The 16,608-nt window shown below is 40.5% G+C and overlaps 1 protein-coding gene across 4 annotated transcripts in view; it reads right to left on the bottom strand.

Annotated features, from left to right (window-relative positions):
- Positions 1-1,981: 1,981 nt before the first annotated feature.
- STARD3NL (STARD3 N-terminal like) overlaps positions 1,982-16,608 on the bottom strand; it is a 60,167-nt gene continuing 45,540 nt past the window's right edge. For 3 of the 4 annotated variants that reach the window (XM_032873426.1, XM_032873425.1, XM_032873427.1), the window contains 5 exons: positions 14,790-14,843; positions 14,559-14,676; positions 14,260-14,355; positions 3,867-3,942; positions 1,982-2,723 (listed from right to left, as the gene is read on the bottom strand). In XM_032873426.1, the coding sequence (XP_032729317.1) occupies positions 3,884-3,942; positions 14,260-14,355; positions 14,559-14,676; positions 14,790-14,843 (327 nt within the window). In that variant the 3' untranslated portion in view covers positions 1,982-2,723; positions 3,867-3,883. Of the gene's footprint in view, positions 2,724-3,866; positions 3,943-7,621; positions 7,649-8,309; positions 8,351-14,259; positions 14,356-14,558; positions 14,677-14,789; positions 14,844-16,608 lie in introns of those variants that run through there. The other variant, XM_032873428.1, reaches the window with a different exon arrangement.

Here is a 16,608-nt window from a genome sequence, read left to right as displayed (position 1 = left end):
ACTGGTCATTTTACTAGGTACTGTCAGCTTACCCGATAGAGATAGCACCATCATCCATTTCTACCACAATGTAGGCGAATGTCAGGACACTGCTGCCAAACATCAGGATTTTGCTAATCTGACACATGAAAAACAGTATTCCACCATGTTTTGAATTTGTCTCTGATGAAGATAACCATCTTTTCATTTTTTGAGTTTTTTATATTTGTGTGTGCAATATTCATTCAGTCCCTTGACCACAATTGCTATTGAGTAATAATACTAACAAGTATGACACTCATTTGTATGTGTGTGCGTCTCTTCAAACATGAGTATAAAACAAAATGTTCAATGTATGGTCAGTAGATGAACAAATAAGTGGTTGTTTTTCTTCTTTTCTAATGAATCCTTTTAAAGTAGAAGTTTTTATATATTAGAATAAAACAAGACCTCATTTAAAATTCGGAAGGAGGGGCACCTGGGTGGCTCAATGGGTTGAGCCTCTGTCTTGGCTCGGGTCATGATCTCAGGGTCCTGGGATTGAGCCCCACATCGGGCTCTCTGCTCAGTGGGGAGCCTGCTTCCCCCTCTGTCTCTGTCTGCCTACTTGTGACCCTTCTGTCAAATAAATAAATAAATAAAATCTTAAAATAAAATGGGGAAGTTTTTTTTCTTGTTTTTGTTTTTTTTTACTTAAAATCAGCTTTATTTTCTGTGAAACAGATTCTGTTGGAAACCAAGTAGAGGTTCCCATGTGGAAACAACATTAAGACCCATCAGATACAAGAAAGTGGAAATTTAATTTTGTTCTATTCATTGATTCTCAAGAATGTGATCAGACTTATTTAGGGCAAATGCCAGGCCTCTACTTAGAGATCTGAACCTGTTTCACATGTGGAAAGCACAGAGACACAGAGGGGAAACTAACAAATGACCTACAGCTCTGTGGGCTGATGTCACTGCTGGGGCTCTTAGGCAGTCTCCTGTGGCTTCCAACTCCCTTCCCCAACTGGCCCTGAGCTGCCCTGGACTGGGAAGTGCAGAGAGCGGGAGGGTGGTGGTGCTGGAGATCCTGTGGGTGGCAGGAGGGCCCTGGTGTGGCGATGGTGTTCTATTTTCTCAGGCTTGTTTTATCTATGTGCTCTCTCAAATGTGGTTGATTCGTGGAAAATGCTTGAAGTCAAACCAGTCCCTGCTGGTTGGGGCTTTGCAAGCATTGGCTTTGGGTGTTGTAAGATCAAATAAGGACAGTTAAACCACAACCAACTAGCTCACTTCCTAAAGGCCACAGAAATAGAAAAAACATATCCATCACACAGGCATGCTCCTGCTGTCAAACATACTCTCAGGCTGTGGGTGAGGGTCCCCTATTTTATACTGCGTTCATTCCAAGTAGCTGCTATGCGAGTTGGGATTGCATGACCAGGACTGTCAAGATGCTGCTCCCTCAGTCCACTCCGATGACACTGTTCTGGAGGAAACAGCATGCACACTCCTTGTAGTAGCACTAAGTGATTCCCGACATTCCACCAGGATCTGCGCTTTTCCGTGGCAGGTGATTTACCGAGGCTTCCATTTTCAGTCTCATTTTGTCAGTGTAGGCAGGGTAACACGAGATCCTTGCCGTGAAGCTACTAGCACAGGTGGACTGTAGTCGACACAGCAGCAGGTGCGTCTTTCCTCACAAGAACACAGACATACAGAGGCCCTGAGTTCAACTATGTCACAGGATGTCACAGGCTGAGTCATCTCAGTGCGGTCAGTAGAGTCAGGCTGAGCCAGGCTCCACAGAAGACATGCACGTCAGGTAAGTGTGCGGGGTGGGTGGGGGGACCAGACCTGATCCGACCTGCACAAAGGTCACTTTCTAGCCAAACCAGCCCCAGTCAGTACTCACAACTGAATTTTTCTTGAAGAACACGATGAATAAGGAAAGAAAACTAAGAGACACAGTGTCTTCGCATGAAGCATTAAGGGAAATATTCATGCTGGAAAGAAAGAGTTCACAATATAATTTAGTTTATTTTAATTCAAATTAGTCACACAAGGAAAATGATGGCAATGATTTCAGACTGTGGATTCAAAATAAGAGTCTCACACTTTTTTGATAAGAAAGATGCTATTTCATAATGAAAACAATATAAAAATGTCTGGTTACCCTATATATGTACTCACATTCCCTCCTGGCCCCCTCTGGTAATTCCAATACTACAAGCCAAATACATAATGAAAAACAAGAAAAATAAAATGAACCATTTTGATATATTGATATTTATTACTTTTTAAAACTGTACAAAGAGCGTATAAGCGTGAGTTAAAAAACACAAGGGAAATGTTGGATGTTAAAAAAGAAATACAAAAGAAATCTGAGACATGAAACAAAAAATTTCAAACTGTGGATCAAATAAAAAGATATTTTGCTTACTAAAAAAGTGTTATTCCAATATATTCAGAAGTCTTTTGATCAGGAATATAGCACAAGACTTTGCTCCCACTATTCATGAACAGATCAGACTCAGTCTCACTGAACACGGGATGGATCATCACATTATCTTACCAGCCACAGGCAGGTCCTAAATGTATGTGATCTGGTACAATGTCTATGAGGTATTACAATAAATAAATTCTTTATTAACTGTTCATTAAAGTCAGCAGTGGATGTCACCTTCAACTTTCGATAGCAAGACCCCAGCTCTGGTCCTTTTTTTTTTTCCTCCAGTGACTTTCAGTGATGAATTTTCACACTTGGAATAAAAGAGAAGAACGTAAAAATATTTGAGCTGCAGTGTTACAAAGTAAAGCGCTATGCTTTGCCTTATGTTTTTATGAGAAAGTCTGTGTGCTGAAGACGGGCTGTTACAGACACAAAAAGACCTGGGTGTGGCCACACAAGAATTTATCATAAGGCATATTAAAGCTTTACTATTCACAGGGCCCCATCTCAGCTGCGTCTCAACCACAGATGCAGAAAGCATGTCTCGAGCATATGGGGGTGCTGGGGGTGGAGAAACAGGGTCCACTCACTGGCCCAGGCTGCTCTGCAGCCGGTCCCCACCTGTCCCCGCTGCTCGGCAGCTCTGAGTCAGCCACCACCTTCTTCTGTCCTCACAAAAGTAGGCAGAGCTGCTGCTACTACAGTTCACTTTGTGTTTATTTGCTGGCATTTCTAAGGCGGAAGTGATTCCCTTTGATGATCTGAACAACAGGCTCCACCCTGAGGCCCATCACCTCCTGCTCTGATTGGACCACACGTTTTCATCTCAGAAGCTCCACAGCATGTGGGGGACATCGGGGTGCAGGGCCCAGGAGGACCCTGATACCAGACCAGGCGGGCCTGAGTCCCAGCTCTGCCCCTTGCCTGCTGTGCTGTCTGGGATGGTCACTCACCATTCTAGGCCCATGGGCTCAGGTGTAGACAGACACTCAGTCCCCACATCCCATCCCAACTGCTACCCTCACACAGTTATTAGGGTCTGTAACTGAACAGCATCTGACATGGAGACATGCTGGCTAAGTAAACAATAATGAACTCGTCCTTATTCTGTAGAAATGTAGATGGTAACTAGACTAGTTAGATGGCGATCACACTGTAGTGATTTGTACCATATACAAATACCAAATTCTAATGTTATACACCTGAAACTTACTTGTTATATGCCAATTTTACCTCAAAAAAAAAAAATTTGAACTCTGAGGTATTTTTCATACTTTACAAATTCACATCTATGCAAAAGAATGTTAAATTTTACATGAATAAAATAATTATAAGTTCACGTGACTAGGATAAATCTGACTATATATTTGTACTCATATTATTGAATTTGACCTTGAAAGTACCCAAAGAAATGATCCAGTTTTTTGTTACACTTCTACTTTCAAACACTTACTTTAACAAAAGTAGTACTCATAGTTCCAAAAGTGGTTTTTCGCTGTCCTGTTTTTCTTCAGCTTCTTCCTCAGATCCTAAAAGGTAGGGAAAAGGGAAGGAGAGAAAAAAATGGTGAACCTTATATCATTCATACATTCAAGCCCACCATTTCACTCTGGAATTATTTGTTTAGGAAGTATGTCTAACGAAATGATATTTTTCATTAAGTAGATTTTGCTAAAAATGAGGGAAAAAAATCTAGACACCTGAGGCTAGAAGAAAAGTTTAAAAATTATTTTATTTCCACAAAATATTTCATATCCACTTGCATTTATGTAGTTCATTACAGCATGGAAAATGCACATTTTATAAAGTAAGAGCAAATACATAATGAAAAGAACTATATCCAATAGGATCATAATTACAAAAATAAAAACCCAAGTACATATGTGCCAATCAGAAAGCCTACAAGAAAATATCCAGAGGACAGAATCATTTCTGGATATTCCAAAACGTGTACAACAAACGGACTTTGTAATTTTTAAATTATATATATTTTTAAAAAGGGTCTAAATAAATACCTTTATTTATACCCTTTATACCCATAATAATAAATTATGTGGAATTACAAACACAAAACCAGCAGGAAGACAAACTGCTGTCTACACTGATGTGGCACAGAGTGAAGGACAGGTTCTGTGATTGCTGTTCTGTGCACATTTCTATAAAAGCATGTGATACTCTCACAGTCAGGGAAGGAACACAAAAAGGGATCCATGGAAAGACAAGGTAGCAGGTGAGGGATAGAGCCGACTCACACACAAAGGAGCAGCCTGCCTCACTGTTGCTTTCCTCTGGTCAGATACCACACCCCAAACAGCACATTTCTGCTTCTGAGAATGTCTGCCTCATTAGAGCCAAGAACTAATTTGGTACAAGAGAACAGTTATAGCAGAGAATCTTAAGAAAAAATTGTACCTTATGTCTTAACCTCATAAATGTCACACGGCTCAGGTTAAGCTTGTGGTAACATTCATAGATGAAGGTATAGGGGTTGGAAGGCTTCACTTTTCATCCTATTGAATTGCTGTAAATCACAGTCACCCTGGGGCAGACTAAATGCCTTCTCACTTTGAAATGAGTCTAAGGCAGAATGTCATACCAAGTCTTCCTGCTTCTGGACTTAACTGTCCACCTGTCAGACAAATGGCACTTGAGCCACAAGAGCTGACATGTCTTGTAATTATTTGGGAGTTCTAAATAAAGCCAAACTTTTAATTAAAACATAGAATATGTATGTTTCACATAATTTAAAAATAAATGCTAGCAAGGCCATCTTGTTATGGTCAAGTGAAGTTAACAAATCTCCCTGAAAAGCAACTATAAAACTGGACTCGATGAACAAAATTAACCATTTCAGCAGTTGGGCATATGTCCAAAATACACAACAGTCAGAAGTGATTTTGCTTGAAAAACTGCAGATCGGAAACAACAGTAGTGCTCTTGCCTGGAGCTGAGCCCATTCCTCACCACCTCCCAATACCCAGCTCCACGGGCATGAAGATTTTTCTAAGACAGGATGGCTCATGAGGACTAGCAGTACAATTACACAGTGTAAGGAGCTGGGTTAATTTGGGATGGGGAAGCATGCGAAGGTGAGCTGACAAGCTGTGTGGTGTGCAAGCAGGAAGGCCAGGGGCTCTGCTGGTCTGCGGTTGGGGTCATGACTGCAGCAAGCATGTGCTCGGCTGAAGCTGTGTGCGTGCTTAGAGAGACTCAAAGAGCCAAAACCAGCCGCACACTTCCTGCTCGACCCTGAGGCTTTGGATATATTGCAGAGGAGATGTGAAAAGACTCGGCAAATAGTACAAGTAGAAGAAAACTTGAAATTCCCTAAAATCTGAATATGCTACTCAATATAAACACATAACTATCTGTCAGAGGATGGAGGTCTTTATTTAAATTTCCAGTATGATTAATGTATACTGCTATATTTGTTTCAGATGTACAATATAGTGATTCACCAATCCCAAACATTACTCAGTGTTTATCCCAATAAATGTACTCTTAATCCCGTTCACCTATTTCACCTACCTGCCTACCTACCTCCCACTCTGGTAAAAAGTTTGTTTTCTATATTTAAAAGTCTGTTTTTTTGTCTTTTTTTCTTTCTTATGTTCTACAAATGAGTGAAACCATACGGTATTTGTCTTTTTCTAACTAATTTATTTCACGTAACAGAGGCTGGAAGTCTTATCAAGGTGCCTGAGCACAACCTCCACCCAGTCACTGGCTATGACTAAACCACATAGACACCGAGGGGGTCCCTGGGGAGCTAAGCTTAAAAATAACGGACTAGAGCCACTGAGAGACACAAACTACAGGGGACATAATTTCACAGATTTAGCCTAAGCAATTTTTTAAGCAAAAGAAGAACAATAAAAGCAACCTTTTGGGGAAAAAAGACTCTAGAGTTGCTACAATGTTTTTTCCACAAAATATTTTTCAATTTAAAAAAAAAAATAAAATAAAAAGAAAGGCAAAGAATCAACAATTGGGTGGCGGAAACCCTGACAATTCAATATAAACTGTCTCTGAGTGTGTCCAGGTTTTTTATTTAGCAGACAAAGACTTCAAAGCAGCTATTATAAATATGTTCAAGAAAATATGGAAAGCCATGTTTAAAGAAGTAAAGTATGTCAATAATAAATGAACACACAGATATTCTAAAGGATGCAATAAATTATAAAAAAGAAAAGATTCTTTAGAAGTAAAATGTAGAAGAGAAAAATATAATAATTTAAGTATTCTCCAGAGGAGTTTAAGAAAATATTCAAATTGGCAGAAGAAATAATCTGTGAACCTGAAGATAGCACTGTATGTTATCCAAGCTGAGTAACAGAGGAAAAGACTGAAGAAAAAATGAACAGAGCTCAGAGGTCAATGAAATAGCATTAATGGAATGGGACTCCCAGATAGAGCAGAAGAAAAAAAAGAACAGGAAAAATGTTTGAAGAAACAATGGCCCAAACTCCCTTATGGCTAACACGTCCAATATTGTTGAGAAATATTAATCTATAAGTCTAATAAAGTAAAGGAATACCAATTAATATATATACAAAAATATTCAACTAATAGGCAACCTTCTGAAAGCCAAGAGTGCATGAAAATAAATACATAATACATCAAATCTCATAAGAGGTTGCTAAATGTCTAGAAGAAAATTAATAGCTTTAAATACCTACATTAGAAAAGAAGAAAAATGTAAACTCCAACATGGAAGAGAAGAGCAATCTAAACCCTCCCAAACACAGTAAGGGAAATAAAAACTGGAACAGAAATAACTGAAGTAGAATGCAGAAAAACAAGAGAGAAATACCAATGTAAACCAGCTGGTTTTTTGAAAATACTTGAAAATATCAGTAAGTTTGATAAACCTTAACCTAGAGTTACAAAGAGGGAAGGAGAGAAGACACAAATTACCAAAACTAGTAAAAAAGAACATCACTACCAATTCTGCAGAAATTAAAATATTAGGAATATTAATTAATTAATTAAATATTAAATATTAGGGATTGTTAATTAGGAATAATTAAATAATTAGGAATTAAAATATTAGGAATAATTTATGTCAACAACTAAGTAATTTAGAAAAAATTATGAATTCCTATAAATTCACAAATTATCAAAAAAAAAAGTTTTTATGAATACATCTATATATAAAAGGTAAAGAAACTGAATGAGTAATTAGAAGTCTTCTCACAAAGGTAACTCTTGTTCCAGATGGTTTCATTGATGAATCTATCAAACATTTAAAGAAGAAATAATATTAATCACTCATAAGAAGAATTCATTCAGAAAATAGTATGTTTGGAAAGACTTTCTAATGTATTCTATGAGGTCAGCATATTAAAGGTAAGGACATAACAAGAGAATTATAGACCAAAAGGTAAAATATCATGAGCATATGTTTTATATCTACACATAGGTACAAACATTCTCAGGAAAATATTAGCAAATCAAATCCAGAAAACTACTACTGGATTATACAACATGACCAAGTCGGATTTATCCTTTATATATAAACAGTTGATGTGATATACAGATAGTACTTAATGTGTGTCATCATATCAACTGAATATAGGATAAAAACCATACTATCATTCAACAGATGCATATAAAGCAGGTGAAACGTTTAATGTTTATTCATGAGGAAAACTCTCACACTAAGAATAAAAGCAAACTTCTTCAACCTGATCAAGGGCATCTGTGAAAACCCACAGCTGACATCATACTTAAAGCTGAAAGACTGACCACGTCCCCCCCAAAGACCAGGAACAAGACAGGGTGTGTGGTCTTGATATTTCTATTTAACACAGTACTATGGTTCTAGACAGTGCAGCTAGAAAAAAAAATAAAATACATTTAACAGAAGAAAATTAAAAGTAAAAAAGTCTTTAACCACAGATGACATGATCTTGTATGTAGATAACGCCATGGAATCTACATGTACACAAAACCAAAATTAGAACTCATGAACAAGCTTAGCATTGTCACAAGGTACACATTCCATATACAAAATATCAGTTAGATTTTTATATACTAGCATGGAAAACTGAAAATGAAATTAAGGAAACAATTCCATTTACTATAGAACTAAAAAGGATAAAACGCTTAGGAATTACCTTAACAAAAGAAAAGCAAAACTTATATGCTGAAAATTACAAAACAATGCAGAGAAAAATTAAAGGATATCTAAATAAATCCAGAGAGGGTCCATGTTCATGGATTAGAAGATTCAATATTGTGACGCCAATTCTTCCCAAATTCATCTATAAATCCAATATAGTAGGCTTTACTCACAAAAATCAACAAGCTCAACCCAAAATTGACATGAAGACCCAAAAGACCTAGAATAGACAAAATAATGTTGAAAAAGAACAAAGTTGGAGAATTGATGTGGTCACCCTACAGAAGCAGTTGGGGGGCGCACCCAAAATTTGATTTGGATGATGATACTGATGATGCCGCACACACAGAGGGTGCGGAAAGCTTCGTCACTGACACATGAGGTCCTGGGGACAGCACAGCGGGCCTTTCAAGCACAGGCTTGCAGCACCTGATTTCAAAGCTACAGAAAGATTAAGTTACAGAGTAAGGCCAGTGCAAAGAGAGCATACAGGTCAGTGAAAGAGAACTGAGAGTCCAGAAATAAACCCTTACAGTTATGGTTAAATGGTTTTTGACAGATGTGCTGAGTTAATTCGGTGCAGGAAGGGAAAGTCTGTTCAACAAATTGTACTGCCACAACCAGATATTTGGAAGGCAGAAGAATAAACTTAATTCCCTACCTTTTCCATACATGAAAATTAATTCACAATGGACCTTAGTGGAAGAGCTTAGTGGAAGAGCTAACTTAGTGGAAGAGCTAACACTATAAAATATTCTACAAGAAAACATAGGAAGGATACAAGACTAAGGCAAGGAGTTCTTAGATATGGCTGTAAACACATTATCCATAAAAGAATATATTCTGATAAACTGGACTTCATCAAAATCAAAACATGTGCTTCAAAAGGTTCCATAAAGAAGATGAAAAGTCTACAGCCGGCGAAAGAAATACTTGTACATCATTGAAAGGACTTTTATCCGAAAAAGGACTTTTATCTATTTTATCTAGAATTTCTAAGGAACTTTCACAATTCAATAAGGAGACACATAACATAACTTAAAAAAAAATAAAATAAAGGTGGTAAAATAGACACTTCTCCAAAGAAGACATATGACTAATTAATAACTTCATAAAAAGGTTCTCAAGGTCATCCATTAGTCCTTAGGGCAAATGAAAACCACAAGGAAAGAGCACTTCAGACCTGCTAGAATAACCATAATCAAAAAGCCCCTGCCAGGTATGGAAGAGTACATGGAAAAACAAATCCTTACACACTGCTAAAGGGAACGTGACATGGTACAGCACTTTGGAGAACACTTTAGCAATCACTTGAAAAGTTCAACAGAAACTCGTCCTAAGATTCAAATCAAAACCACATTGAGATACCACCTTACACCAGTTAGAATGGCCAAAATTAACAAGACAGTAAACAACAAGTGTTGGAGAGGATTTGGAGAAAGGGGAACCCTCTTACACTGTTGGTAGGAATGCAAGTTGGTGCAGCCACTTTGGAAAACAGGGTGGAGATTCCTTAAGAAATGAAAAATAGAGCTTCCCTATGACCCTGAAATTGCACTACTGGGTATTTACCCCAAAGATAAACAGATGTAATGAAAAGAAGGGCCATCTGTACCCCAATGTTTAGAGCAGCAATGGCCACGGTCGCCAAACTGTGGAAAGAACTAAGATGCCCTTCAACAGACGAATGGATAAAGAAGATATGGTCCATATATACAATGGAGTATTATGCCTCCATCAAAAGGATGAATACCCAACTTCTGTATCAACCTAGATGGGACTGGAGGAGATTATGCTGAGAGAAGTCAAGCAGAAAGAATCAATTATCATATGGTTTTGCTTATTTGTGGAGCATAAGGAATATCAGGGAGAACATGGGAAGATGGAGAGGAGAAGGGAGTTGGAGGAAATTGGAGGGGGAGACGAACCATGAGAGACTATGGACTCTGAGGAACTAACTGAGAGTTCTGGAGGGGAGGAGGTTAGGAATTTGGGTGAGCCTGGTGGTGGGTATTGTGGGGAGGGCATGTATTGCATGGAGCACTGGGTGTGGTGCATAAACAATGAATTCTAGAACACTGAAAAGAAATTTAAAAAATAAATAAAAATTAAAAAAAAAAAAAAAAGGAAAAGAAACTCGCCCTAACACCCAGTGAGTCCTCTCCTAGGAATCTAAGAAAAATAAAAGCAAATGTCCCCAAAAAGACATGCACATAAAAGTTCGTAGCAGGATCAGTCATGATAGCAAACATAGCCAACAATTCCAATGTCTAACTACAGATAAAGAAAAGACTGTATGTACCTAAAATGGAATAGTATCAAGTCACATAAAGGAATGAACTACTTATACATGCCACACCATGAATGGCTGTCAAGAACATTATACTAAGTAAAAGAAGCCGCATGCAAAAATTACATATTCTATGATATTGATATTAATTGTCCAAAAAGGGCATATTTTCAAGACAGAAAGTAGATCAGCAATTTATCTAGGACTGGAAGTAGGAGGGAGGGTTAGTTAAAAAATAATTTTGGATGATAAAAGTGCTCTAAAATTATACTGTGATATTGGCTTAAAAGTATAAATTTACTAAAAATCATGCAATTGCATATTTATAATGGATCAATTTTATGTTTTCCAAATTATAACTCATTAAAGCTACTCTTTTTTGGGGGGGGCACCTGGGTGGCTCAGTGGGTTAAAGCCGCTGCCTTCGGCTCAGGTCATGATCTCAGGGTCCTGGGATCAAGCCCCGCATTGGGCTCTCTGCTTAGCGGGGAGCCTGCTTCCCTCTCTCTCTCTCTCTGCCTGCCTCTATGCCTACTTGTGATCTCTACCTGTCAAATAAATAAATAAAATCTTTTTAAAAAAAAAAAGCTACTCTTTTTTTTTAATCAAGGTTAGACGGTATCTTCAGCGGTGATGTTTTAATACACTTCAAACTTTTTAATAAAAAGTAGAAAAACTATGTTTCAAATCTGTTGATTACACATCGAGTGACTATAGAATTGATCATCTAAACGAGAACATTTCCAATAGATCAAAGGAGTTCTAATAATAACTACATGGAACCACAGGAGTCAGCCAAGACTGTCCAGGGCAAACCAGCATGTATGCCTGGTTGCTATAAGAAAGTGTAAAATTATAATTACAGTGTCTTTCTCTAGATTTGCTTACCACAGATTGTATTATGCAACTGAACTATTCTTCAAATTAAGTCTTTTGATGATTTACGAGGTGGCTAACTTTTTCTCAGCATCACAACTGGTTCACTTTTTTTCAGCTGTCTGACTCCACATAACACCTTCAGCCCAACTGTCTGACAGAGGATTGTGGTTCCTTGCTCCTTCCACTGAATACACAGGGAAGCAGGACACAGACTAACACGCAAACCGGCAAACACACCGCAGTTATAACCCTTCAAAGTACATCTAACAAAAGGTGCTAATTTTCCAAATCTCTATGATAATAAAACTGAACCCATCCCTTTACAAGGAAAAGTGCTAACATTTTAATTTTTGGTGACTTTGATTTCTTTCTCTTCTCATCCATTCCTTCCACAGCTATCCATCTACTCTGTGCGTTGCCTCACTAGGTGCTAGAGAAAGAAAGTCAGGAGAAGGCCAGCAGTCCCCAGACACCCTCTCCTCCACCAGGGGCCCATCAGCGCTGGATCCGTCCCAGAGCAGCAGGAGCCCAGATGTCCTGTTTCATTTGTAGCCACTGGCCAAAAAAGCCCACAGTGCTTTAGAGTCGAATCTTATGTTCTAGGAACCTTATTCCAATAATAGTTTTAATTTTAATAATTTCCTAACTTGATGGTCAGACAATGAAAATATAATACAGTAAAGTCAGTCACTCTGAACACTCCTTCTCTGCCTGCTACTCACCTGCATTTTGTCTTGAACAAAGCACAACACCCTGACAACTGTTTGTTCTAGCTCAGCAACTTGATCCAACGAAATGGTAATGCTGCCAAACACCACTAGGTGGGGGTAAAAGTCAGAGGCAGGAAGACAACCATAGATTCAGAACTAGAAAGCTTGATGAAGAATGTTTAAGTGGTATTCCTCCTGTTACTATTCTGGTCCTCTGAACTTCTAACTAAGTAAATACATTACTACTAAGAACTTTATTTACTCTTACTTTATTACTCTTAGAAAACGAAAATTTATATGAAAGCATGAACAACAATGTAAACTTCCTTTTTTCAAAAGGAGTCCTATGACAAAAAAAAAAAAAAAAAACCTCAAGGAAATAATTCTCTTATGAGGTAAGCAGAAGTTTAACACTTATTTCAGTTACTGTTGGCTGAAAAAGAGATCTTCTGCTAGCTCATATCTGTATCTTATCTAACTCTGTGCTTTGATGGTTTAATCTGCTTTTAGATCCAATAGCAAGAGTCCAGAATATCAAGTCACTTAGGGTTCCCCTGACTCACTGTCCCATTGCCATCCCTCTGATCTTTGAGTCTTTCTGCCTGGAATCTGCTTTACTATCGTGTGTGTGTTTCATTACTTACTTAGGGTCAATGCTGGGAATAACATAACGCAGTCCCTAACTCAGGTTTCTAGCCCAGTGGTGGAAACAGGCCAGGTCAGTGCTGAGGGCAGTGCGGCCCGCACATGACAACGTTGGGGAGAGTTCCTAAGGAAGTGCAGAGAACACCTCCCAGCAGCCAGAGGGTGGGGTTGGGTGGGAGAAGGCTTCTCTCCTGGCAGTGCGGAGTAGGACTGCAGAGCAACAGTGTGAATGAAGCGCGCTGCCGAATGGCCTGAAGGTTTAGGCTCACAAGGTCTTCAGCAAAGTTCAGAAGAGAACACAAGGAGATGCTACGGGGAGGTGGACAACTGTACGTGAGGTCAAATGGTGCTTGCTGCCAGACCAAGGACCCATCACTTCCTTTATCCTTTCTGCCACTGAAGGATTTTGAACAGGAGAAGATGGGATCAATGTTACATTTCCATAAATACTGAGAGCCACCACATGGATTAGCTGTGAGCGTGGACTCCAGCACTGAGCCGGGGTTCAAATGTGAGCTTCCCTTCTCACTCTTTATATGGCCTTGCACAATTACTCCCTTCCCTGTGCCTCAATCTGCTCATCTCTGAAATAGGCTCCTAGAATGGACTGAGGAAGTCGTGGAACAATGCAGTGTTCTATGTCCCATGGCGCTCTGGTGGGGCGGGGAGAGGCTGACTGAGGCAGGGAGACAGGAGCTGGTGCAGGAACCACAGCAGGAAGAGCTGAATGGAAGGTGGGGGAGACAGGACGTGGTACAAAGCAGGAGACACAGGAGGCAGGAACACAGAGGATGGAAATGGCAGGTGACAAATGGGATGGAGGCCTGAGAAAGGGCAGCTCCCCAGGGAGGCTCTGGTCTCTGTCATGGGCAACCTGGAAGACACTGCTCCCTCCTTACACAGGGGGTCCTGGAGGATGGTCAGGTGAGGGGATGACAGGGAGTAGGAGAGCATCAAGACCCCTTCCCCTGCTCTGTCTTCTGAGATGCAGATTGCACGTCACAGGATCTGTGGCCCTCGGTTACATTTATTTTATACTCTGGGTCTCACCACAGGTCCCACAGCAAGGCCATGTCTCAATGCCTGCTGTGTTCAAGTCTGCTCAGGTTCTAAGAGTAGACGGGGGGAAAGGAAAAGGAGGGAAGGCCAAGCTATTGAGTGATGGATGAAAATACAAATGATAATCACATTATTTTACCTGCTTCAGATTCAGGAGGAGAATAAAACTGACCATCGGAAAGACCACCAGGTATAAGCGCTGCTCTCTCTGAAGCATCCTGAACTATCAGGAGTCCTGGAGGAGAAGAAAGTTGCTGGGATGATGGCACAATTCTGGGAGCTTCTTGGCAAGGTTAACCAAAATAAAATGCTGTTATCATTACATTAAAAAGAAGTCTTAGCAAAAAGCTAAGCTCTGTTCAAATCATGACTACCAGAACCTTCCTTCTAGCCTGCTCCCTAACCACTCTCAGGAGACTAACCTGGGGAAACACTTACTGTTTTCCTCTTCTGCCTCTTGAGGTAAGACTTTGAAATCCAGGAACCACGTCTCAATCCAGGCAAGGAGAAATGAAATGATGGGCAGCACGTAGCCGAAAGCCCCTTGGGAGAAAAGCTGGAAGGACAGATGTGACGAGGAGAGGGACATGCAGTTACCGGGAGCTCACACTGGAAAACGAGGCTTCGCCATTATAGACGATAATTGTAAGAAAACGTGGGAGGCTGTACCTTTGAGAGGATCACTTTTGCGAGTAAAAAGGCACTGGTCACTGCTGTTGTCAACTGAAAGACACATAATCCAGCACCATTTGAATTAGACATTTGACGTTGGGAAGGCAGCTGCTCCCAAGACACCTGTCTGAGCAAGAAGCTTCTAATGCCTGGAAAAGCTCTGCCAGGCCTGGCTCCTGCCCACATCACTCTGTCTCCAGTTCCTGAACATGAACTGGGCCTACGTGGGCTTCTCTGTGGTGTCCCACCCCTCCCTGGCTGCTGGTGCTCTCCCTCCTCCCAGGGTCTAGCAGGCTAGTGTGTTGGCAAACTAAGTTTTTTCCCAACAAGGTGCAACAGGCAAAGGCAGTCTCCCCACAGAAGGGACCCCTGAAATGCAGAGGCGGCACTCCCCCTACTGCTACTCCCCTCTCTTTATCCAATAACTAGGATTCCCAGTAACAGGAGAGCTTCCTGGAGTGATGCCGACAGTAGTCCCACTCACAGCATGGGGGTCGGGGGACATCGAATGTGAAGCTCTGTACGTATTAACACAGCTGCAGAGTATTTGTTAGCAATTCACAGCGTGTGTACACACACACACACACACACACACACACACGCAGACACAGACACCCCAGTCAAAGTAAGCTATCTGGAAGAGGAGGCATTTTACATTCCGACACTCATTAACTTTATAGGCTGACATTTAGTACCTTTTCAGGTACTAGGTGAGTCCTCCTTCCAGCTGCCTGATCCCTCACTGCGAATGTTTTTAAAACGAAAAATCAAAAATAATCAAATGGATGTGTTAATCATGATTCATCGCTTCATAAGTTGGTTTAGATATTGAAGATACTTGGGATGCCTGGGTGGCTCAGTCAGTTAAGTGTCTGCCTTCGGGATCAAGGGTCCTGGGATCAAGCCCCGCGTCGGGCTCCCTGCTCAGTGGGGAGTCTGCTTCTCCCTCTCACTCTGCCTGCTGCTCCTCCTACTGTGTGTTCTCTCTCTCTTCCTCTCTGATAAATAAAATCTTCAAAAAAATTTAAAAAATTTAAAATAGATATTGAACATATTTCCTAAAAAGTTCAGACTTTCACTGAAAGTTACTCTCTTCTCTGAACCAAATACTGAGACTGACAGTCTGACAAACACTAGTGTACATTAAGGAGATCTGGAGTAAAACGTCTTAAATGGGACGGCTGTAGAAAACTGGGAACGGACAATCACAGCAGTTTGTTATCAGCAAAAATGTATTCAGGAACGGGAATCAAGTCTGCCTGACACATTAGCATGGGGCTCAGCTGATGGTCTGATGTCAGTCCTATGATATTGTGGGTGCTCAGGAGAGACGCCCCAGGCCAGTGCAGCTCCTGGTGGACTATGTCTTAGAAGGGAGTCTGTCCCTCTTAGAAGGGAGTCTGTCCCCAGCTGGGCAAGCCATGCGGGCCCCCACACACACCCCAAGGCCTCACTCCAGGTGCAGGACTACAGGCACTCCTAAGCAGGTCTCTCCAGCTAGGGGAGTTCAGCATTCCTCCCCATACACCTGCCTTATGTGCTCCAAAGGGTGAGTATTCAGACATCTGTGAAAATGGCAAAAATAATTGAGGCAGAATGGCTTATAATTCTTCTTTTAACCAGTTAATATTTACTGACAGTGAAGAGCAGGTGCCAAGCTCCGTGCCAGATGCAAGAAACAGAGACGAGCAAAAACACCACTGCCTTCGGGGCTTCTGGGTAGCTCAGTCAGTTAAGTGTCGGACCCTTGGTTTCAGCTCAGGTCCTGATCTCAGGGTTGAGAGATCAAGACCCGCATCCAGCTCAGCGCTCAACT

This window comes from Lontra canadensis, unplaced genomic scaffold (genome assembly GCF_010015895.1).
Source record: "Lontra canadensis isolate GAN:19392208 unplaced genomic scaffold, GSC_riverotter_1.0 scaffold48, whole genome shotgun sequence".
NCBI lineage: Eukaryota > Metazoa > Chordata > Mammalia > Carnivora > Mustelidae > Lontra > Lontra canadensis.
This window is presented reverse-complemented; position numbering and strand designations above follow the sequence as displayed.